This window comes from Schistocerca nitens, chromosome 1 (assembly GCF_023898315.1).
Source record: "Schistocerca nitens isolate TAMUIC-IGC-003100 chromosome 1, iqSchNite1.1, whole genome shotgun sequence".
Classification (NCBI taxonomy): domain Eukaryota; kingdom Metazoa; phylum Arthropoda; class Insecta; order Orthoptera; family Acrididae; genus Schistocerca; species Schistocerca nitens.
In genome coordinates, this window is record NC_064614.1 from 962,040,044 (window position 1) to 962,064,026 (window position 23,983).

At 38.7% G+C, this 23,983-nt stretch overlaps 1 protein-coding gene across 1 annotated transcript in view; it reads right to left on the bottom strand.

The window, feature by feature from the left end:
* Positions 1 to 987: 987 nt before the first annotated feature.
* LOC126237524 (uncharacterized) overlaps positions 988 to 23,983 on the bottom strand; it is a 76,275-nt gene continuing 53,279 nt past the window's right edge. Inside the window, exons 3-5 of the mRNA XM_049947704.1 lie at positions 17,681 to 17,745; positions 17,554 to 17,585; positions 988 to 3,608 (exon numbers count right to left, since the gene is read on the bottom strand). Coding sequence (XP_049803661.1) covers positions 3,492 to 3,608; positions 17,554 to 17,585; positions 17,681 to 17,745 — 214 coding nt within the window. The 3' untranslated portion in view covers positions 988 to 3,491. The remainder of the gene's footprint in view (positions 3,609 to 17,553; positions 17,586 to 17,680; positions 17,746 to 23,983) is intronic.

Sequence of the window (23,983 nt, forward strand, 5' to 3'; positions counted from 1 at the left end):
GTGTGATGTCCTTAGGTTAGTTAGGTTTAAGTAGTTCTATGTTCTAGGGGACTGATGACCTCAGAAGTTAAGTCCCATAGTGCTCAGAGCCATTTGAACCATTTAGAGATAACAGAAATAAGGACCACTATCTCTGCTGAAAAGACATGTCTATCACACAATGCAGTATCACATGGAAATTTACAATACCATAATGTCTTGGTGGGGAGGATGGTGCAAATGTATGTTAGGCTCAAGTAGACAATGCCCCCATAAAGTGCTAGTGCTAGGGCTAGGGTGCTGCAGCATGGATGAGAAAGACTTACAAATCATATTTGTAAACACAGAAGCCACCCTTAATTCTATACTTGTCACACAAACTGAGGACAAGAGTGTTCCCTAGCTCACTTTCTTGTTGGAGGGAGACTTACCAGACTATCCCATGGGCCTTGGGCTACCAAAAGCAACGGACTTGGTAAGGAAATTTAAGCTTGAGACATCTGAGGACTTCTGGAAGCTCTTGAGTGAAGAGTACGTATTGCTCCAACAACACACAAAACTGGCAAACCACTAAAGGTCTGGATTGGAAATATTGCACTTCTGTAAGAAGACGTCCTTCCTTGCCTCATGTGGGACTGGGTAAGATTAAAATAATTACAAACAGGTTGAGATTGGCTACCAAGGCCTGTCATCCTCGTAACCACAGATTTAAGGGATGTTATTAAACCAGCTGGTTGGCCTACTGGAAATTGGCCAGGGTGGTGAGGATATGGGAGATTAGTGACTCGATACTTCATTGTCCTGAATATTCTATCATTACAGTTACATTTATGTTATCTCACTTCTGTCATATTGCTATAGCTAAGTTATTAAACACTTTGGTTCAAGTGATCAGTCCCACACTTCCTTTTATTTTCAACTCATTGGTAACAGTCTTCAGGTCTGATACTTCAAGCTTGCATGTCAATGTATTTAAATGTCAGTGGTTTTTGGATACCAACAGGAATTAGGTTTTTATTGGTTGTTATGCATGTGAATACAAAACAAAAATTAAGTGCACCTTTTATGCTGAGACTTCTCAATCTTTCTTGATGCAATCTAACATTCAGTTTTCTGGGCTTGTAATTAAGTTTATGTAACCACCCAACAGAAATTATTTTTTTAAGATACTTCACAGCCTTATCTGCTCATGATATTTGGAGTCAGGTAGTACTCTCAGGTGTGAAATGCTTTCACAAGTATTACAACATTTATAAGGCAAAAAATGGGTATGAACAGAAGAAATAAATTTAAAAGCCTACTTTACTATCCAAATGAAATGTATTCACAGTTTCATATATAGGCTACCATCAGCTGTATAATGGAATTATGAAAATGAAAATTTGTGCTTTTCACAGGCTGTCACCTTACTACTTGGCTATCCAAGCACAACCGACAGCCGGACCCACACTTCCCTGTCATAAACCCTATGTCTACAACCTGTACTCTTACATCCATTATGTATGTTTCCATACAGGAAAGACAAATTTACTTCAATGTTGCTTGCCCACTGTCAGCACATAAATATGATATTGGAGTGCCTGTGTTAATCTGAATTACGAAGTAAAGTTCCTTTGGACGTGCCTGAATGTACAAAGGAACTTTACGTTGTAATTTGGATTAACACAGCCACTGCAATATTGTATTTATCTGCAAACATCAGGCAAGTGACTTAAGTAAAATTATTGTGCCTGTATGAGAATACGCCAATGGCCTTGCCGCAGGGGTAACACCAGTTCCCGTCAGATCGCCGAATTTAAGTGCCGTCGGGCTGGGCTAGCTGGGCTTGCTGGGATAGGTCACCATCTGGTCTGCCAAGTGCTTTTGGCAAGCGGGGTGCACTCTACCCTTTTGAGGCAAACTGAGGAGCTACTTGATTGAGAAGTAGCGGTCTGGTCTCAAACTGACATACAAGCAGGAGAGCAGTGTACTGACTGCATGCCCTTCCGTATCCCCATCCAGTGACACCTGTGGGCCGAGGATGACACGGCGGCTGGCAGTACCATTGGACCTTCCAAGGCCTGTTCAAACGGAGTTCGAGAATATACATAATGGATGTACGAGTACAGGTTGTAGATGCATAGTTGACATATGGCAGTTTGGGTCTGGCTGTGAGTCATGCGCTGATAGCCACATAGGCAACCACATTTCATTATACAGCTGACGGTAGTTTTCATAACAGCTGTAGTTGCTGCAGTGTCTGTTCCTTTGAATGTGCATTACATTGTAATTCATGTTAACACAGGTACTGCAATAGCATATTGCTATTTGCAAATCCAAGCTTTCAGAATAAATCAATGTACCATATAATGGTCCATTTTGTGAGACACTTTCACTTGTAATTAATAGTCTAACTCTCACTAATATAACACAATTACAATTTCTGTACATACAATTCTCACTATATGAACAAGGTAAGCAGCTGAATTTCTTTCTATCAGAATACAAGTCCCACATTACCACGGAAAAGGATAACACTTTATTTGAATGAGGTGATAATCACTGTGTGTCAGTAATAAATACAGCACACATGAGAAGTTTCTGATACAAGTTAAGAATATTTTAATATATTTCTTTGACTAGTTTAATGTATCAAAAGAATGCACTGATACATTATCTAACATTTAACACACATTTTATTTCCACTATTAATTACACACACAACTTTCTGCTCTAAAAAGGAACAGCTTTTCACTGAATACCATTTTGATTTTGCCTTTGAGAGCTTGCCAGCATAATCATTCCAGTAGTCCTTTGTCTTTTTAAACACAGTACACTTACTTGTTAAACTTCATGCTAGTGACACTTTCTAATGATAATCAGTTTAGCTAATCTGTTCTGTTGACATTTCAACACAATTTTTTACTGTCTAATGTATTATTTGGGATGTTCCAAATAACAATCCCATCACAGTGTCCTTCATATTCACTGATTTATTCCTTTTTTCCTCAAATAATTTAGACTGTCAGATATTCACAGTTTATTGTACTCATTAATTCCTCTTTGATATTTTTCTAGCCAGTGCATTTTTACTATGCCTATCACAACTATTACATAATACTTGTTCTAGATCTCTAGCAGTGTATGTAAATGACATAATACTTCTATACTTTGACTTGAGAACTGGATTGTACACTGAATTAACTCGCCAACATTTAGAAGACACAATGGTAATTTTTTTTCAACTATTTTAAAGGGAATTCTATTCAAAGTGTACAAGCATCCTACTAATCTAATCTTACAAAAATTTTCTTTGTTTTTAATTGGATTCAGCGCTTATGTACAAAAGTCAAGTTTCACATTCATTTATGTTCATAAGACTCTACAAGAACTGTGTAAGAACAACTGAACCCCCCAAAAAAATTGTTTAGTTTATTTTATTTTAGGTGCACAAAGTCATAATACTAACTCTGAATTCATACAAAAGTACAGAAGAGATTCAATAAAGGAAAACGCTGTCTGCCTGTTAAAAATTAACGTTTTTCTTCATCATCAGGGACACGTCTGTTGCTGCTTCTTCTATCAATCATTGTAGTTTTGCGATGAACCAGTCGAGATGTCACATCATTGCGTCTTAGAGACATCAGAATCTGAACAGAAACAAATTTGTCATTAGCCATTTCAACTGTATTTTAGTAGTATATCAAGTGTATCTTGAAACTAAATTAAATGCCTTCAATAATTCCATAGATATCTTAATAAATGGAGCGCTTTGAACAGGAGGGTAGTTCATTTCCTAAGCATACAATGAAATATTTCTGGAGCCACAAAGGACTTTTTATATAAAAAATGAGTACCAACAATACCCAAGTACATATTTATTCTAGTTCTATTAGTCCTCACCCTCCCACTCTTTTCTGTCCAACTGTCCCTGCCCCTTCTCTCTATCTCCTCATCCTCCCTTTCTCTATTTCCTCCTCTCCCTCTCTCCATCCATTTCTTCCTCCAATTATCTGTGCCCATCTCATCCTTCCCCTTTTCTCTCCACATTATCACCTCACCCTAATAGGAGGTTGCTGGTTCTTACTTCCACAGTATTTCTTTTCAGATAGTAATATATACATAAAGTATTCATGGGTTTAACAGGAGCTTTTTATCATGGCTGTCTGCATGTGAACATGTTCTGTAGTTCACATATATTTAATATATTTCACACATTTTGAATAAAATAATTTTAGGTATTAGGCAAAGAAACTAAATTACCAATGCTTTGACTGATTATCTGCAGCCCTCTTCAGGGCAGGTCACTGATGGATACTGGTGAATGTCTTCACTTATATGAATTCTATTTTGGTTACATGGCTGCTGCCAATGTCACATAGCTGTATGATGCTACTTTAGTAAGTGATTTAGACAACTCTGATAGGCAATAGCAAATCAGCAGCTTGTGTCCAGGGAGTAATTTTTTCCTCCAGCAAAGCATTAAGACCACCCAGCCATTCTCTCAGGGCCACTGTTTGGGTTTAATTCCTCTGCAATGTAGAACCTTGCCTACATGGTTAACATCACTAATCCAGTGAGCTTGGGCTTAAGCAGACATAGCACAGTATTCATCTGTCCTGGACGATTCCTGTAGACCATCTTAGTTTACTGCTAGGTGTTCTGTACACCTCCACATCCAGAAAAGGAACCACTCAGTTGTTTTCCATTTGTAGAGTGAAATGTCTGTTCTTATACAAGATGTTGAGGTGCTCATGAAATCTGCTTAGTTCTGTTTCCTCAAGCATTCACATGATGAATGTGCCTTCTACGAAACTGTGCTACGAGTGTAGGTGCAGTGACATGGAATTTAGCCTTTCAAAAGCTTCCATGAATATGTTGGCTGTTGCAGATGAGAGGGAAAGCCCTTTACATTCTGTTTGTCTCATAAAATTTGCCCTGCCAACTAAAACATGTTGATAAACACAATTGCACCAGAACACAGATGCTCATGGATTTGCTCCTGCAGGTGTTTATGGTTTCAGCTGTGGGCACATTGGTAAACAAAAATTTTATGTCAAAGCTAACCATAAGATCCATGAATAGTACTTGCTGTTCCCATACAAGGTGGATGAAATTTTTATACTACATGTGGCCAACTAGACTGCTCAGTTTGTGGGCCAGATATTTTTGCAGTAATATGTGGTAAGTTGGTCGCATTGACAACCAGTCTCCAAGGACAGCTTACCTTGTGGAACACTTTGACAGTCCATATATTATTGGAAGCTCTGGAATTTTTGACATGAGCCCCCCTAGCTACATCAACATTGACTCAAACTCTTCAGAGGGGCTTGTGCCTGCTTCAGTGTGGAGTCAGTTAAGTTCTTTGTATATGGAGTCAAACAGCAACTCATTTATTTTGGCTTCATATAATGTTATGTACAATACTACTGCAGTATTTCCTTTGTCCACTTAGGGTGACTTTCTTCAAGTGAGACATTCCGCTTCAGAAACTATGTATGCTGTAGTATTCTAACTGTTTCTTGTTGGATCTTCTCTGCTTCTACTTGAGGCAGTTTCTAGAGTGACACTTCAATTCCTTGTATAATATCCTCTGTTAGTATGTGCTGGAGCATCACAGAAAAGTTTAAATGCTTGCAGTGCCACACAGAATATATGGAGTATCAAAGGTTCACAATGAAGGGTGTCCTTTGAGATGGGTCATGTATGGGATCAGCTAGCCTACATACTGTCAAAATGTCTGGCCTACAAATCGTGCAGTCTGGTTAGCCACAGGGAGTCTTGTTAAGGATGCATTTCATCCAGCTTATATGTGAACAGCAAGTTCTAGCTACCCATCTTGCAGTCAGCTTTGACATAAAACTGTTGTTTACCAATGTGCATTTAGCTGAAACTAAAAAAATTCTACAGGAGTAAATATCACCAGACATCAGTGATCTTGTCCAGTTGTGCTTTTTATCAACATAGTTTCGTTGGCAGTTAAAATTTAATGATCAGACAGAATGGTAATGGGTGTCCCCCCCTTCATCTGTATCATCTGACATTCATGGAAGCTTTTGAACATACTGCTCTAAATCCATTGTGCCCATGCTGTTGCCTGGGGTACATGGACAATACATTCATCGTATGGTCACATGGGGAAGTAGAAGTAACCTGATTTGACGAGAACCCCAATAGCTATGTAAGAACATGCAGTTCACAATAGAAATGTGAAAAAACAGAGTGATTCCTTTAGTGGATGTGGAGATGTGCAGAGAATCTAGCAGCAAAATAGGAAATAAGTTCTAAGGGAAACTGATGCACACCAATGGCTACCTGCATGCGGATTTGCATCACCGTCCAGCACAAAATAACACTGTGCTATGTATGCTTACAGCCCAAGCTACCGGATTAGCGACACTAACCATATACAACATGAATTTAATGAGCTCCAGACAACATTCCATACAAATGTATATGTCAGAGGCGTGTAATGAGCTATGAGATACAGCAGACATAGTTGCCTGAGATACAGAAGAAACTCTTCCTGTTGTCTTGTTACCCTATTGCCCTCATACCTTCTACGAGAGGTATGAGTGACTGTGTAGGCAAGGTTCTCCATCATGGAGAAGTTAAACCCGTAATCCAAAGTGGCCACAAAATGAGAGATCTGTTGAAGCCCCCTAAGAATCTTGTGGATGCTTTCCACACTGCAGGCATCCAAGAATTTTGGTGTGAATGCAGTGAAGTCTGTCAGTGAAACTGGAAAACCTATTTGCACTCCTGAAACTGAGCATGAATGTTATGTACTGCTGGGACAAAACAAAAAGTCAGCTGTAGCATGCACACTACCAAGAATGAGTCCATTCTATCAATTCTCAAGGACCTTGCGTGCTCGCTCAACAGTAGTGGAAAATGAGAGGCTATTGAAATAATCAAACACTGTAACACCAAAAACAGGGAGGATGGCTACAAGTTACCCATGGGCTGGCTGCCAGTGCCTCCAGCCTGGCAGACTGTGTTTGCCCACCAGCAGCACTACCACCACCACTTGACTCAGGTTTACAGTGGCCATGAGAGAACTGCCTTGAGGCTTTAATGCTTCACTGCAGGAAAGCACTAACCCTTGGACACATGCTGCTGATTTGCAACTGCCAAACAATCACCATTAGGATTTGCCTAGCATCAATTACTAGAGTGACACAGGCAATAGCCTGCCAATAAGCTATTATCTGCCAATCACCTACTATATTTGCCTTCCAATCAGTCACCGAAGAAGCGCAGGCAATAACCTATCATACAAGCATCCCCTACATAACAATCTTTCTTCAAATTGTCCAATGACATCCAACATATGTCTAGCTGGTAGCCACCAAATAACCAAAATAGACAGTATGTAAGGGAATGTATTCACCAGTATCTAGCAGTTAGCCACCTCGAACAGGACCACTCCGAGTCTGCTGAAACTTTGAAAGTTTAGTTGCTTTAACATTTTGTAACATGGCCTAATATTCAAAGTTATTTTATTCAGCATGGCAATGGCTGTAGTAGCTTATAAACTTATAGTTCACATATCTTGATGCACATATTTCACCTCTATCTCTATCAAAATTTGTGCTGTAGTTTCATTTTCAGGCAACGCCATACTTATGACGTCATATCTCCTGAACTATGTGTCATACCATGACACAGACAGAGGTGACAAAAGTCACTGTATACCTCATAATACGATGTCAGACCACCTTTTGCCCAACAGAGTGCAGAAACTCAGCAAGGTATGGACTCAACAAATCATTGCAAGTTCCCTGCAGAAATTCTGAGCCCTGCTGCCTCTGTAGCTATCCATAACTGTTAAAGTGCTTCCAGTGTAGGATTTAGTGCACGAACTAACCTCTTCATTGTGCCCCATAATTGTTCAGTGGAATTCATGTCAAGCAACATGGGTGGCCAAACCATTCACTAAAATTGCCCAGAATGTTCTTCAAACCAGTCACAAACAATTGTGCCTCATGACATGGTGCACTGTCAACCATAAAAATTCCACTGTTTGGGAATCTGAAGGCAATGAACGAGTGTAAGTGGCCTCCAAGGACTCTAACATACCCAGGACCCAGGCCTTTCCATGTAAACACAGCCCACACCATTATAGAGCGACCACCAGCTTGCACAGTACTTTGACAACTTGGGTCCATAACTTTGTGGGGTCTGTGCCATACTTTAACTCTACTGTCAGCTTTTATCAACTGAAATTGGGACTCATCTGACCAGGCCACAGTTTTCCAGTAATTTAGGATCCAACTGATATGGTCACGAGCCCAGGAGATGCACTGTGGGTAATGTTGTACTGTTAGCAAAGGTAATATTGTAGGACATCTACTTCCATAGCCCATTAATGCCAAATTTTGCCACATTTTCCTAACGGATATGTCTGCATACTTCCCTCATTGATACCTGTGTTATTTTGTGCTGTGTTGCTTGTCTGTTAGTACTGTCAACTCTATGTGAATGCCGCTGCTCTTGGTCGTAAAGTGAAAATGATTAGCCACTGTGTTGCCTGTGGCGAGAGGCAAGGCCTGAAATTTGGTAGTCTTGGCACCGTTTTGACACTGAGGATCTCAGAATACTGAATTCCCAAACTATGTCTCGAGCATCTAGCTCCAACTACCATTCCATATTCAAAGTCTCTTAATTTACATCATGTGGCCATAATGGCATCAGAAACCTGTTCACATGGATGACCTGAGTACAAATGAGAGCTCCACCAGTGTACTGGCCCTGTATACCTAGTGTACACGATGCTACCATCATCTGTGTATGTGCATGTTGCTATCCCACGACTTCTGTCACCTCAGTGTAATTTTGCCGGTACATCCAGTGGTATAAGCAGATATTTCCTCCGAAGTGTGGCGCTAACAGAATTAATAGTAAAGAACTCATTTTTCGTATCATTTAGTGTTGTCAGCAAAGAAAAGTCTCAAAAGTTTGAAATTATGTGTGAAGTTTGTTCCAACTCATCACATGCTCTCATTGTCCAATACTGGATGAATTTTAATGTGGCTATTTGCACATTGTGAGCCACCCTTTGTTTTCATGTCCACCCATCCTCCCTTTGAGATGTAGATGGTTCCTACCCCCAAAGTGGTTCCTTCCACAAGAAGTGATGTATGCAATGAACACGCGCGCGCGCACACACACACACACACACACACACACACACACACACACACACACACACACACACACACACACACACACACACACACACACAAAAAAAAGGTAAACACTGCAATAGGAATAAAATGAACACAAAAAGCAATACTTATGCAAGGTATAAAAACCAATATATATATATATATATATATATATATATAATTTTAGACTTTTTGAGAAGGTAAACTTTTTTTAGGCATCAAAAATGTCACAGGTGCATCATTTCTCCACTAGGAGTTTATGAAGGTTTTGACACTAGTCATGTTCAGAGATGGTGTTCAAACTACTATGTTATGAAAATTGTTAGACCACTAGTGTCAAATTAGTGATGGACCCTTGTGGGAAAACAGTGCACTTTTGACATATTTGCCACACAAAAATTTTGCCAACACCATTATTGTTACGTCTTGTATATGTGAAAGACAGATAGCAGGACCACCTCTTGTTGGAGAAGTAAAATTTTCAGTACAAGCAAAAATGTTTAACACATATACCTTCACTTTTTATATATTTTAATAATTTAATTCAGTCTGCACATGCTCATATCTATTTGAAAGTTGTTTGAATCTACAGGAGTCAATAATATCACTAAAAGTATGTTCTGAAAACAGACCTCTTGTCATTATGGGGAAATAATGTTGGCCCAACAAGAGGCCCCTTTCCTAAACCTCTCAGCTGTGTAAAGAGTGCTTCATGAAATAATATCTACTAAATTTTAGAGAGATTTTAAGAAGCTCAGATTAGTTTTGCATTAAACAACATTTTGTGAGTATAATAATACCAAAGAAGACAAGTGGTCCCTTTCTACATGACAGTTGTCAATGTCTATGAATGTTACCAATAGCTGGCAGCCTTATAACACCAAATGACAGCTGACATTACTGTAGCAACAAAAATCTACACCTGCAACACATTAACTGTGCTGTTGCCACTAGAAATGTAAAATGTGAAGTTGCCACGAATACCGAGAAGTGGCTAAGTCTCTCTAAGAAAAGTAATAATAATAATAATAAAGTACCTCACACAACTAATTAAATTCACTTTCAGTTTATCTTTAGCTAATAGAGTAGTGTACTTAGCAAAACTTCATGCACTGCATCTGTCCCAAAGAAAATGGATGTGAAGGGTTTTCTGATGCAGTAATTCCAGCAGGGATGGCCAGACAACAAAAAAGTTCTCTCTTCAAAAACATCAGGACCTACTGCAAAGAGACATTCTGTGTCCAAGTACAACCAGAACCAGAAATACAAATCAGGACAATGAGGATCCTGACATAGAATCTGATTAGCCAGATATTCCAGAATAAAAGATGGCTCAAAAATATTTTAGAAGTAGAAAATCAAATCCTTTGGTCACTATAAACATGGGACCTCAAGTATTTTGGAGGTTTTATGAATTAAAAAATTGTGGTCCCATAAATGAGTCAGAATGAAAATTTGATTTAAAAGTTGCCATGACAGAGCAAAAATAGCAATTTTTGCCAAAAATGAGATGTGCTGAGTACAGTAATTTTCTCAGTTTAAAGCCAATTTCTTTTGTTTTAAAATTTGTATACTGTAATTTGCCTTAGGTCTGAAAGGGTTAACCACTTAATGTGTAATGTTGACTTAAAAACGTCTGCACCATTTGACAGAGGATATTTTGAGGTAATGTACATATGTAGAATTTGTTTCTTGAACATGCCAAAATAAACAATGGTAATTAAGTGAAACTTTAAAACATACTATCTCAAAACACCTATTTTTCACCATCAATATTCAATCTGTTGTAATTCACTCAAATATAGAGACAGAAATATAATTTATTTTCTTTTTTTTTTTTCAAATTGTTCAGGGTTTAATGCTGAACATAGGAATTACAATACCTCAAAATCCAAAGTGTTTGATGAGAGGCCCCTTTCCACTTTCTGTGTCATATATACAGTTCACTAAATCTTTTTAGGAGTTTGTCCATTCATTCACTTTCATATGTTATAATTGCAAAGTATTATACAGAAGCAGTGTTCCTAACAAATAATCTTATTAACTCATTTAAGATGCTCCTGATTTCTTATCTTAAATATACTCTGTATGACAACATCAACAACAACTTGTAATGAAGCAAACTGGGATCTATTTACTTCCTCTCTTGTTTTGCCAGCTGCCTCCTTAAATTCATTTTTCCCTAATTACCATTAACATGCATGAGTATAACCTGCATTTCCATAAAAGAGAAAGGTTGGCCCTCAGTCTTAAGGAATATAGCACCAGGTCTAATTTTGTGCTTGGTTTTGTGTATGTAATTAATCCCCTAATTTATTTTGACCATTTATAGTTAATATCTTCCGCTACAGATCATTTGAGTGAAATCAGTAATTGTTTCATGACTTTAATTAGTGTGTTAGTAACATTTCTGGTATTTCACAAAACACTGTTCAACTATAACATTTTTTCTCTTTTCTGGAAAAGATTACTCCCACACTCTGCAGTGGGACATACTATCATCATCTTTCCGAGTTTGACCTCTCACTCATTATGGGGGAATGCCGACTCAATTTTTCAAACAAGTAAAAGGGAATTTGTGGTACACATACTGGAAACCAAAAATTGTCATTGTGATCCTGGTGTCATCTGATAGTGTGTTGTGTTACATTATGAAATAATGTCTGTGAAGTCATAAGTACAAAGAAATTAATCAACAGTGTAGCACTAGCTATTTACATTATTAAATAACCTTTACAAAACAAAGTGAGGTTGTGCTGTTTTAAAAGGATCAATCAGCTTTGAATCAGGGTGATGGACACTCCAAACTGCATTTGACTATTCTGATTTAGTTTTTTTTCTAGTGTGAGTAAATTACTTCAGGAAAATGCCAAGATGGTTCCTGCTATGAGTTCATGGTAAACTGCCAGTCCAGTCCTTGTAAAATTGGATCTGCAAGTATGTGAATGATAATATAAAATGTTATTTTCTAGAAATTGTGCATTTCCACAACTACTACTACTACTACTACTACTACTACTACTACTACTACTACTAAAATAGTAAAATTTTCTTTTTTAATATTGCTTATTTTAGTTTGGTTTTAATTTACTTTCATGCGTATTTTCAAGCTTGCTGTATTAAATCTTACCATTATTTTTATGTTTAGGCCAATTGCATTAGAGCTACACAGCATAATGTTTATTTACTTACTTGTCCATAAAGAGCTTTTTTCAGTACTTATACTGCACACAAGGTATTGGACAGAAAATTATTTTACATTTTGATTTAAAATTTGCAGTTGTTTTTCACCAGTATTCTGAATGGTTCTGTGTGGCCCACTATAAATTCCACTCTTTTACCAAGCCCTTCATCTCAGGGTTGCACTTGCACCAACATCCTCCGTTATTTGCTGCATTTATTCCAATCTTTGTCATCCACTACCATTTTTACCATCTTGAAGCCCCCTCTAGTACCATGGAAGCTATTTCAGGACACCTTAACACATTAGCATCTGTCCCTTCTTGCCCATGTTTTGTTCATGTTTCTTTCCTTGCCAGTTCTACAGAAAACCACCCATTTCTTATCTTACTAGTCTACCTCAATTTTGAGATCCTTCTGCAGTACCATATCTCAAATGCTTCAGTTTTCTTTTCCATTTTTCCCAGTGTCACTGATCCATTACCATGGAGTGCTGTGTTCCAGGCCTACACTCTCAGAAATTTCTCTCTCAAAATAAGAATTACATTTGATATGGAGAGTTATTTTGCCCAATAATGCCTTTTTTGCTTGCACTAGTCTACTTTCATCTCGTTCTTGTTACATCCATCTCATGTTATTTTGCTTCCGACAAGGTAAACTCCTCATTGTAATTGTAACCCCCCCCCCACCCCACCCCACCCCACCCCACCCCACCCCACCCCACCCCCATCAGATTTCGTGATAAGATGGCCCATTGCATAGCCTGACAAAAACGGAACACAGATCAAGCATGAAATCAGGAAGATTTTGTACTGAACTGTGAAAATAGAAGCAGAATCAAAATAACCAATGCATAGTATGACAACTGTCAAGACTTCAAAAGGAGAAGACATTAATGATCAGCTGGAAAGTTCATAATTTTTTGAAAAAACAAAAAAAAAAATTATGGGGCATGAGGGATGTTTCAACTCAGATCTCCCACTTCACATTGTAACACTGCAACAACTCAACCATGATACTTACACATTCCTCAATGTTGCACATCTTGAGCTTTGATCATTCATTGTTTCTATTTTGCTTCTTCCACAGTTTCATATACCTTCTTGCTGTTTTCATGCTTGATCTGTGTTCAGATGACGAGGAGATGTCACTTGTAATCAGACGAGAGATGTTTAATCATCTGACTGTGGATACAGTCTGGCCCAGGAGCTCTGTTGGGGCAATGTGCAAGGGCGCTTAGGAGCTCCCACTCAGTAAATGGGGCATTATAGGGTTCACTGTGGCATGTAGTGAACGAGAGGACTTTCTTTCCATCCGCCGTTTGAGGCTGCACAAGGCTGGAGGGTAGTTCTCTGATGCAGAGGCTCGAGCATAGTGCTCAGCAAAGTGCTCGGCAATCACGTTTGCATCGGTAGATAACATGCCATTGATTTTAATGCCAGGGACACCTGTTGGTGTCTGGTACCAAAAGAGATGTCTGATCTTTCATGCAGACTTGGGAAGGTAACATCTGGCATCCAATGGTCGACACGTACCTCTCCCAGAGCCACTTAAGAGGCTATTAGGTTCTCTAGGGAGCATGCTGCTTATCCTCAGCAACTTCCAGCAACCACCCAGGGATTGTCTTTCGCCAGGGGCTCCCTAAAGAATGAGGAATCGCGTTTTCCACTGCAGAAACGATCATTGTAGTGACCTGCTCAACCACAACATCGATGGCACCATGTGGGGGAAATTCAGCGTTGACAGCAGAGGTGAAGCTTCCCAATCTGCCATGTTTAAAGTCCATCTCAGTAGGCGTCCATGGGCATGATGCCAGGGGAGTGACAGGAAGATGGGGAAGTGGTCACTACCACACAGGTCATCATGTGCTCTCCAGTGGATAGATGAGAGAAGGCCAGGACTGCAAACCAAGAGATCAATGGCTGAATATGTGTCATGTGCCACACTGAAATGTGTGGGGGCACCTGTATTTAAGAGGCAGTTATGACAGTAAATTTTTGACCTCCCTACCTCAGCCAGTAGGCTTGGTGCCACCCCACAAGGGGTTATGCACGTTAATATCTTCCAAAAGTAGGAAAGGTTTAGGGAGTTGATCAATCAGTGCAGCCAATATTCTCACGGGTACTGCACCACCTGGAGGAAGATATACATTGTAGGCAGTTATTTCCTGTGCCATCCTTATCCTGACAGCCACAGCTTCAAGAGAGGTTTGAAGGGGCACAGGTTCATTACATACTTAGTTCAGAGCCGCAAACTCCACCTGACACTATTACAGTCACTATGGTTCCTGTAATATCCCTTATAGCCACAGATGGCAGGGGTCTGCATTGGTGGGAACCAGGACTCCTAGAGGGCAATGCAGAATGTAGGTGTAAAGCTTAACAGTTGTCGTAGCTCAGCCAGATGGTGGAAAAAATGCCGCAATTCTACTGGAGGATTACGTGATTGTGAGACTGGGAAGGCATGAAACACTCAGTGAGGCAGTCTAAGCCTCATGGTCACCTGCTGCCACCAGATGAGTACCTGTGCAATAACGTCCTTTGTGTCCAAGGGACCAGCAAGACCTAGGTCCTCAGCAGACACCAGAATCTCCACCTCATCCTCAGGCAAAGAGCTTCTATGTAGTGGTGGTGTGGGTGCCACCACAGTGCCTTGGTTTTTGTGGGTCTTTTTCTTTTTAGGTTTCTCTCGCTGCTCCTTAGGTTTGTCTGGTTCAGTTTCAGGGACTGAGGAGGACTGAAGCCCTATGACCAGCTACCTGTGGTTGCTTCAGCCACTGGCAGGTATCAGCTTTGCCACTTGTAGGAACCTGGGAAGGGAGTGGCCCAACAAGGGATCCCTTCCTGGCGAGAAGATCTGAAGAAGAATTAACACTTCTCTTCTCCAACTGAGAAGTGGGGACTGACATCCCCAATCATTGAGAGGGGGGGATGATCTTGAAGTAGGTTGTGCAGGAGCAACAGGGAGGTAAGTACCCCCCCCCCCCCCCACCATGAAGGGGGGCAGTGGAGTTTGTTTGTTTTTCCTTCCTTCCTGCAGTCTGGCAAGCAAGGTGAATGGTGCTCTCCATAGTTCAGTAGTTGACACAGATGGGAGGCGGGGCACAGGGACTATTGGGATATGAAGAATGTCCACAATCCCAATAGGCGATGCTGGAAGTACAGCAGGAAGACATATGGCCGTACTTCCAGCACTTAAAGCACCACATCAGAGGAGGGATATATGGCTTTATGCCACAGAGGTAGACCTGTCAGCAGTTGACCACCTTGTGTTATATGTCACCCTCGAAGGCCAAAATGAAGGCACTGGTGGCAACCTGATTATCCCTTGGACCCCGGTGGAAGCGCCAAACAAAACAGACACCTCGCCACTAAATTGGCACGCAGCTCATCGTCAGACCTCAAACGAAGGTGCCTTTGAAATATGATACTCTGGACTGTAATTAAGCTTTTATGGGGTGTGATTGAAACAAACATCCCCCAGTATATCACAGGTTAGTAGTGCCTGTGACTGGGAAGAGGATGCTGTTTTGATCAAGACCGACCCTGACCACATTTTGGACAAGCCCTCCACCTCCCCGAACTTACACATGAGGTACTGGGATGAATAAGCTTCGCTGCCACCCTCAGCCTGACTTTCTCCCATGGTGTGGCAAGGGGGGTTAGGATTTGGGGTCTTATTTCTTAGCACTGAAGCTACCATATATCTTGACTGCTTAAAAACTGCTGGTGTTTGACCACTAGCAAGAGATGACTTACTAAACTTCATGGCAGTCATCCAACCTGATGCCCTCCACTCCGACCAGGGCCCTCCCCACTGGCACCACCCAGGCACAGGAAAGGCCACCTGGCAGAATGGCCATTGCCTGGAGTCCCGATGCCCCAGGATGACGAGCATCTACTCCTTGGCATACATGGGGAGTTAACAGTGCAGGCATCAGCAAAATGATCCCTGTGGTCGGGGGCTACAATCAACAGGGTACATGGCAGCCCCACCGCAACGGACTGGCTACCATGATGGATATCCAGCACAAACGAGCCAAGATGTCCATTGTCGTTGGCAGTGCAGAAAGCAATACTGCACAGAGGATGGAGGAAACCACACCCAGGTAGGTGACCTCACCCAACAGCTGGAGAATGAGCAGGAGTGCAGATCCACATCAATGAAGGATGCAAGAGGTCTCAGCACATGATTGATACTATGCACCATGTAAGATGCCCATCCCCAATTGGCTCGCTCTTTGGGAAAGTTTTGAAAAATGGAGGTCAAACTCTACAGGGGACCATCACATAAAGGCCGAAATGTGAGAGACTCCTTTTAGTCACATCTTACGACAGACAGGAATACCTCGGACCTATTCTAACCCCCAGACCCACAAGGGGGTGCGGGTGGGTGGGAAGGCTGTGGCCAAAAGCTTTTGTGTAAGTGTCTTAACTGTGCCTGCCTGCATTTTAGCGCCTATCTGTGCAGTGGTATCAACCTACTTTTTCCTACATAATACATTACTGTATCCATTTGTTTGTTGTTTTGTAAATTTACAAGTCCATTTTACTATGTTGATAAATGTTATTTTTTGCATAGTTCATTTATTTTGATTTTTTATACAACACAGTGTAACATTTTAAAATACCATTGGCAATGCAGTTTTAAATTGTGATTAAAACGCAACTGCAGACATATGTCCAGGAAGGTGTCTGTCAGCATCCCATCAAAAGAAACTAAGAGAACCTGTTAATGGAGGTAACTAAGAAACAGATCTATTACAACCAACCAGTAATTCAAAAAATTGTGTTTTAAGTTCTGCCATACATGAATTGAATTATGTGATGCCTTCAGGATGGCAGGAATTAAGGTAGTTTACTTTGAGAAACCGGATGAAGTATCAGTTATGTTACAAGAGAAATGTGATTACACAGTAATGAGTAAGTGATCATCATGGAAACATTTAATCAACTTCCCAGAACAACATGTAATAGGAGTGTGTGGCTGGATTCATTCACTTATTCATAAATGTCAAAGGATTTCATAACACCAGGTGTTACCCATTTTTCTGCTACACGATTTCACAGTTACACATGTTATCTTATTTTGTCTTTACTAGAAATAATGTGAACCTTCAAGATTTGATTAGCATTTTCTGAATTTTTGAATGTGACAAAGTATCTTATCATACCTTATTCATACAGGCTTGTATAACTGTTCTAAATATAATACTGGATTATGCAGAATAAATAGAGTAACTTACTGATCGATCACCAGCTGCCACACCTTTCATTTCTGAAAATGAATAGGATTTTTTCAGTATGTGGAGAAGGTGTAGTGATATGTTATGAAAGTCTAACAAGACAAAAAAGGTTGAATAATCTTCATACTTCTCACAGTTTCACGCCTTTGGTTTCGAGTTAGTGGTATCTCTTCTTCACTGTCAGAATCACCCCTAGAAATTAAATGCACATTTATTACGTACATTATGAACTGAAACACTTTACACTAATTTTGTACATTACAGCTTTCAGAACTAATTTCTCTCCTAGTAGCTAAAATGCTCCCAAGTGAAGGACAAGGGGAAGAATAGAGTGGATTTGGAAAGGAGAGAAGCTGTTGGATCATGGTAACTAGAGGAAAATGAAATGGGGAAATTTGTATAACCAACTGTGTTAAAACTACATTTTCCACTTATATATGATTGATAAGTCTTTCTCCTGGGTCTTTTACAAATCTGGACCACATATGACTAATGGTTAGGAGTAGGAGCAGCGTACAGACAAAGAAGTACCATGTGCTCAAAGCCTTGGTAGTGCTGCCCCTGTCAAAAGTGATATTGTGTGAAAGGGCAGAGGCTGTTCTTTCATATTTACTCAGTGTGTGTGAATAGATTAGTGTAATAATGACCCAGCTGTCTAGACTATGACATGTCTCAAGTCCTTCATAAGACTGGGAGAGGGAGTGCTTAGCACTGTAGTTGCAACAATAATGAACACCAAGGCTGCAGGAGAGAGATGGGTGATAGCTATGAACATGGACATATTGTTGCTTGTTGGTTTAATATGGACATAGGATGTAATGGAACCATCTGAAGTGAATGCTGATGACCATGAAGGTGTCCCACTAAGCAGAAGAGGACCAAGTAAAATTGATTGGAGAGAATATGTTGAGGATTAGGCAGAATGAAGGTGTAGTATCTTTATCATATATCCATCTAGTTAATCTAAATCAGATTACAAATCTACCATTTAAAAATGTTATTTTCCACCTTGGCTGTTACACTATCAGTGTAATTTATATCACATGACCAGCTAATTTTGGCAGTGTACCACATTCAAGTGCTACCACTATTCTTTTTAATTTCATATGATTATACTGTGTAGTTGTATACACTTCAGTGCTGAATCAGCCCATGTAGAGCAATAATCTATGAGGTATGTAATGATTTTATCTGTTTACCTACTATTACTACTTTTTAATCGTTGACAATTACAGAACATTGCTCTCACTTGAGTCAGCTATGACAGCAGTTGTATATTTAAATGACAAATGCATGTTTGTATATGCAAACACCTGGTGATGGTGTAAAACTATGATAATATGAGAAGCATCTGACTATGGCACATTGCTGAAAGCAATTGGTCATGTGGTATAAATGATGGTATAACAGCAAAGCTGGAAAATTTAATTGCCTTTCAATGAATCTGTATATGTGGTAAGCAATATGGAAAGACTTTTTAGGATTTCGGGTAGTTTGGAAGAGTTCTTCCACATAGCACACACATATGCTGTAATATAAAACCTAGTATGACAGGTTTCATAGCTCTGAATTTCTAATAAATTACTTGTGAGAGCATTATTTCATTAAAATGTATAAAATTCATTTTTTCATTGAGGATACTGTTGTGGAATTCTTTTAAAGAAATTAATATTTTTTGGAAAACCAAAGGTAATTTCAAAAATAATTAAAAATGCTCTCTGACAATGAAAATGATCCAATGCCACAAGAATAGCACAATTTATTTTTAACAATCTGTATTTAGCATGATATGTTACTGATAGTTTCACTATCATAGAACACCATGGCAGTCAACTTTTTTCCTTGCATTCTTCTGTGTTTTTCACCTACATTTGAATGTCAAGGAAGAAAAACAGAATGAGATATTTCAAGTCTGAAGTACACACTAACTCAGATTCTGTTATATTCTCAGATGAAAAATGACAACATTCTGAGATACATTAGTTTTTCAAGAAATAGCTATTTCAATTTAGTTTCTTGCTCAACCTCTGTTGCAAAGGCCATTGTTACCTTGAAAGTGACCATTACAGCAACTGCTGTTATAACCAAGGCTAAACTGATGGTTCAGTGTGATAAAATCTGCAAAAAATCTTTGGCAGTATTTTTTATTCTCAGTGCATCTGAACCTAACTATTTTCACAGATCCACTATAGTGTTTTATCAGTTAAAATTTTGTCAGTATAACTATCCAATAATTTACAAATTTCTACTATGTTTACTCTTGGTAAACTAGATTTTTTTTTACAGTAGCAGTACATAAACTGTTGAAATGTGTTATCAAAGTTAAAAACAAGCACATATGTGGAAACTTAGGTAGTAACCTGCACAAAAAGTATTAGTTGTTTCCATTAATGTCCCTTTGTTTAGCTCGATGAAACAATTTTTAGGATAAAAGAAATCTGTCTTGTGATTAAAATAAAAATATGTCATGTAGACAGATGGATCCAAACAGACTTACCTACTAAAGTGTTTCCTTTAATTCTTATTAGCTAATTGATGTCCATAGTGATCTATTTTAAAAGATGGGTAAAATACCACCAAATGCTTCTGATAAAATGTATTATTATCTATAGGAGAGTAAATACTTTTGTAATTCCAATGAACATTTACACTGGGAGAATCTTCCAGATTTATAGCATAAGTTAAAGCAAAGTACGAAACAGATTTAACTTGACTTGAGTGAAATTTTGCCAGCTTAATAATTATCTATTTCACTATAATTAGATGAGTTCATTATTTCACAATGGCAACTATCCTGTTTCCAGATAATTTGCTCAATTTATGTTTTATCTAAAATGAAGTCTTTCACAACAGTACTGTTGTCTAAAACATTCTGACTTCTTGCTGCATCAATTCAATTCAGGGTAAAACCTCAAGCTTTTGATAATCACCTCCATTGTCTTCCTCAGGAGGAACTGATTGTCAGAACTGCTTCTGCAGTGGTTTTATATAGCCCAAAGGAAGGCTTCTGATTGGTCAGTAATTACGTCATGTTGTTGATATCAATGTCTGCACTGGTGGCACCTCCACTCCTGCCATAGCATAAACATTCTGATGAACATCTCTTGCTCTTCTCTGCATCGAGAGCTCGCTTCCATGCACCACTAAGATTATATCCACTGTCAGATGTTCTTAGTAGTAGTAGTAGTTTATTCATCCAGTGGCAATGTACATTGTATGGAACATAGTATAACAAAAAAAATAAGATAAGGGTGTACAGTTTACTACAGAATACAATGGCTCATTGTACCCATCACAATATTTTTGGGCAATACAACTTTGTTCACTGTAGTAATATAAAAGTATGAGAAGGATCTTTTACATGAAATACATTAGAAGTAAATAATTGATTTAACACTTTTGTTAAGAAAAATTAACACTGAGGCTGTGGCAAACATTTGATTTATAGTACTATTAACATATAGTAAATTAATGTAGTTACTTGCTACAAGGTTATTGCAGATATTCATTTATACTATAATAGCAGTTGGTCATTAAGAATTTAAATATTGCTTCCTTGAATGTCGACAACGTTTTTATTTCTTTTAGTAGTATAAAGTTAGATCTGAAACATACAATCTAAATATCAAGAAACATTTTGAATCATGTGCCATACAGCTAAAATCTGAGGAGAAGTGTAAAAAACTAATTGTCATATCAATATACAGGTCACCAGTAGGTGACAAACATATTTCTTAAAAATTTGGAAGCAGTGCTGAACATTTGGCACAACAATGATGTGAACTTATTACTATGTGGGGATTTTAACAACAACCTGTTAATTGAAATTTAAGGAAAGAGACAGCTTCTGAGTATCCTAAACAGCTTTCACATGAAACCGCTCTTCACAGACCCCCACTAGAACAACAGAGTCCTCCATCCCTATTAGGCAATACATTTACAAATATTGAAAATGGTGTTACTGAGGCACGAAATTTAAACTTAGGTCTCTCAGACCACAACACACTAGTAACATGCATAAATTCTTCTGTACCTGAGGTGGTTAAATACAAGTGGGAATATAAAAGGCACTTCTACCCAGAAAAGGTTAATACTTTTATTCACTCATTAGCAAAACAAACCTGGGAAGATGTATACTCAAAATCATCACCTGATGAATCATTTAATGCATTTTATAATACTTTCATGTCCATATTTGAGATGTGTTTTCCAAAATAACTGACAAGAATTAATGTCATGCCAAGAAACAGCAGCCAGTGGGTAACACCTGCTATCAGAGTATCCAGTCAAAAGCTGAAACTTTTGAATCAACTGAGAAAAGACAGCCAAGATGAACACTCTGCAGATTATGTTAAGACATAAGAAAATTTATAAGAAAGTAAACAGCCGAGATAATGCACAATGACAAATCATAGGGACAGCAAACAAGTCAAAAGCAATCTGGAATATAGTAAAAAAGGAAACAAAAAGTATTAAAAAGCAAGATGACATTGTATTAAAAGATGATCATGGTGTGATACTCAGAAATGGTACTCTATCAAATTACATAAATTACTATTTCATAAACACTCCAGTCAACCTGAGTAAAAATTTTGCTAGAAATAGTAGTACCACAGTTCAAAGAGAGCAAAGTAGTAATTCAATATTGCTATGTCCCACAAATAAATTAGAAGTTCTTAAGATAATAAAAGCAATGAAGAATAAAATGTACTCTGGGATTGATGAGGTACCAGGTTCAGTCATAATTAAATGTCCTAGTGTCATAGCAGAACCACTCTCACATGTTGTTGTTGTTGTTGTTGTTGTTGTTGTTGTCTTCAGTCCTGAGACTGGTTTGATGCAGCTCTCTCCATGCTACTCTATCCTGTGCAAGCTTCATCATCTCCCAGTACTTACTGCAACCTACGTCCTTCTGAATCTGCTTAGTGTATTCATCTCTTGGTCTCCCTCTATGATTTTTACCCTCCACACTGCCCTCCAATGCTAAATTTGTGATCCCTTGATGCCTCAGAACATGTCCTACCAACCGGTCCCTTCTTCTTGTCAAGTTGTACCGCAAACTCCTCTTCTCCCTAATTCTATTCAATACCTCCTCATTAGTTATGTGATTTACCAGTCTAATCTTCAACCTTCTTCTGTAGCACCACATTTCAAAACCTATTCTCTTCTTGTCCAAACTATTTATCGTCCATGTTTCACTTCCATACATGGCTACACTCCATACAAATACTTTCAGAAATGACTTTCTGACACTTAAATCTATACTCAATGTTAACAAATTTCTCTTCTTCAGAAACGCTTTTCTTGCCATTGCCAGTCTACATTTTATATCCTCTCTACTTTGACCATCATCAGTTATTTTGCTCCCCAAATAGCAAAACTCCTTTACTACTTTAAGTGACACTCTCACATACCATAAATATATCATTAACAGAAGGGACGTTCCAACAAAGATAAAAAATTTCAAAAATAAAACCATTGTATAAAAAGGGTAATATACATGAAGTGGGAAACTATAGACCAATAGTTTGTTATCTGTATTTTCAAAAATTATAAAGACTGTCACAGAAACTATAATTACAAATTACCTCGAAAAATTCAAAGGCACGAGTACAGAAACAGCAATTACCCAATTCATCAAAAACATTGTAATAGGACTTGACAGAAATAACAGTACAATAGGAATAAACTTGGACTTATCGAAGGCATTTGATACTATTGATCATGATATCTTGCTAGACAAACTATAAGCTGTAGGTATAGGTATACGAGGAGTTGCATTAAAATGGTTTCAGTCATATCTCCACAATAGAAAACAGGTAATAGAAATTACCTCAGCGAACAATAAAACCCAAAGCATTGTGTACAGGTCGGACATGCAAACCATACCAATCGGAGTACCCAAGGGCAGTGTTCTATAAAGATCCCAGTCAATGGTATGCACGTAACGGTTTGCTGATGACACAAATATTGTAACAGACATAAACAGGGTATTGCCAACATCTGCAACCACAGTTTTCGAATACATACAAAACCGGTTTGAACTGAACAGGCTGACCCTAAATATTTCAAAAACTTATTACAGGAAAACAATGATGTCAACCTCAAAATTCAAAATAAACCAATTGAAAGGGTTGCTGCCACAAAATTTAGGTGTGCAAATTGATGAAAATTTAGATTGGAAAGCCAACATTCTCTACCTCACTAACAAGCTAAGCTCTACTTGCTTTGCATTACACATAATTAATATTGTGTGTAGTAGAGACTGTAGCAGAACTGTCTACTTTGTTTACACCCATTCTGCTATCGCCTATTGCCTAACCCTCTGGGTTCATAATAAAGCAAACATGAAAACCATCTTCACCCTACAAAAACGAGCTGTTGGAATAATTTCAAACAGTACAAGGCTAACACCTTCCAAACAGTTATT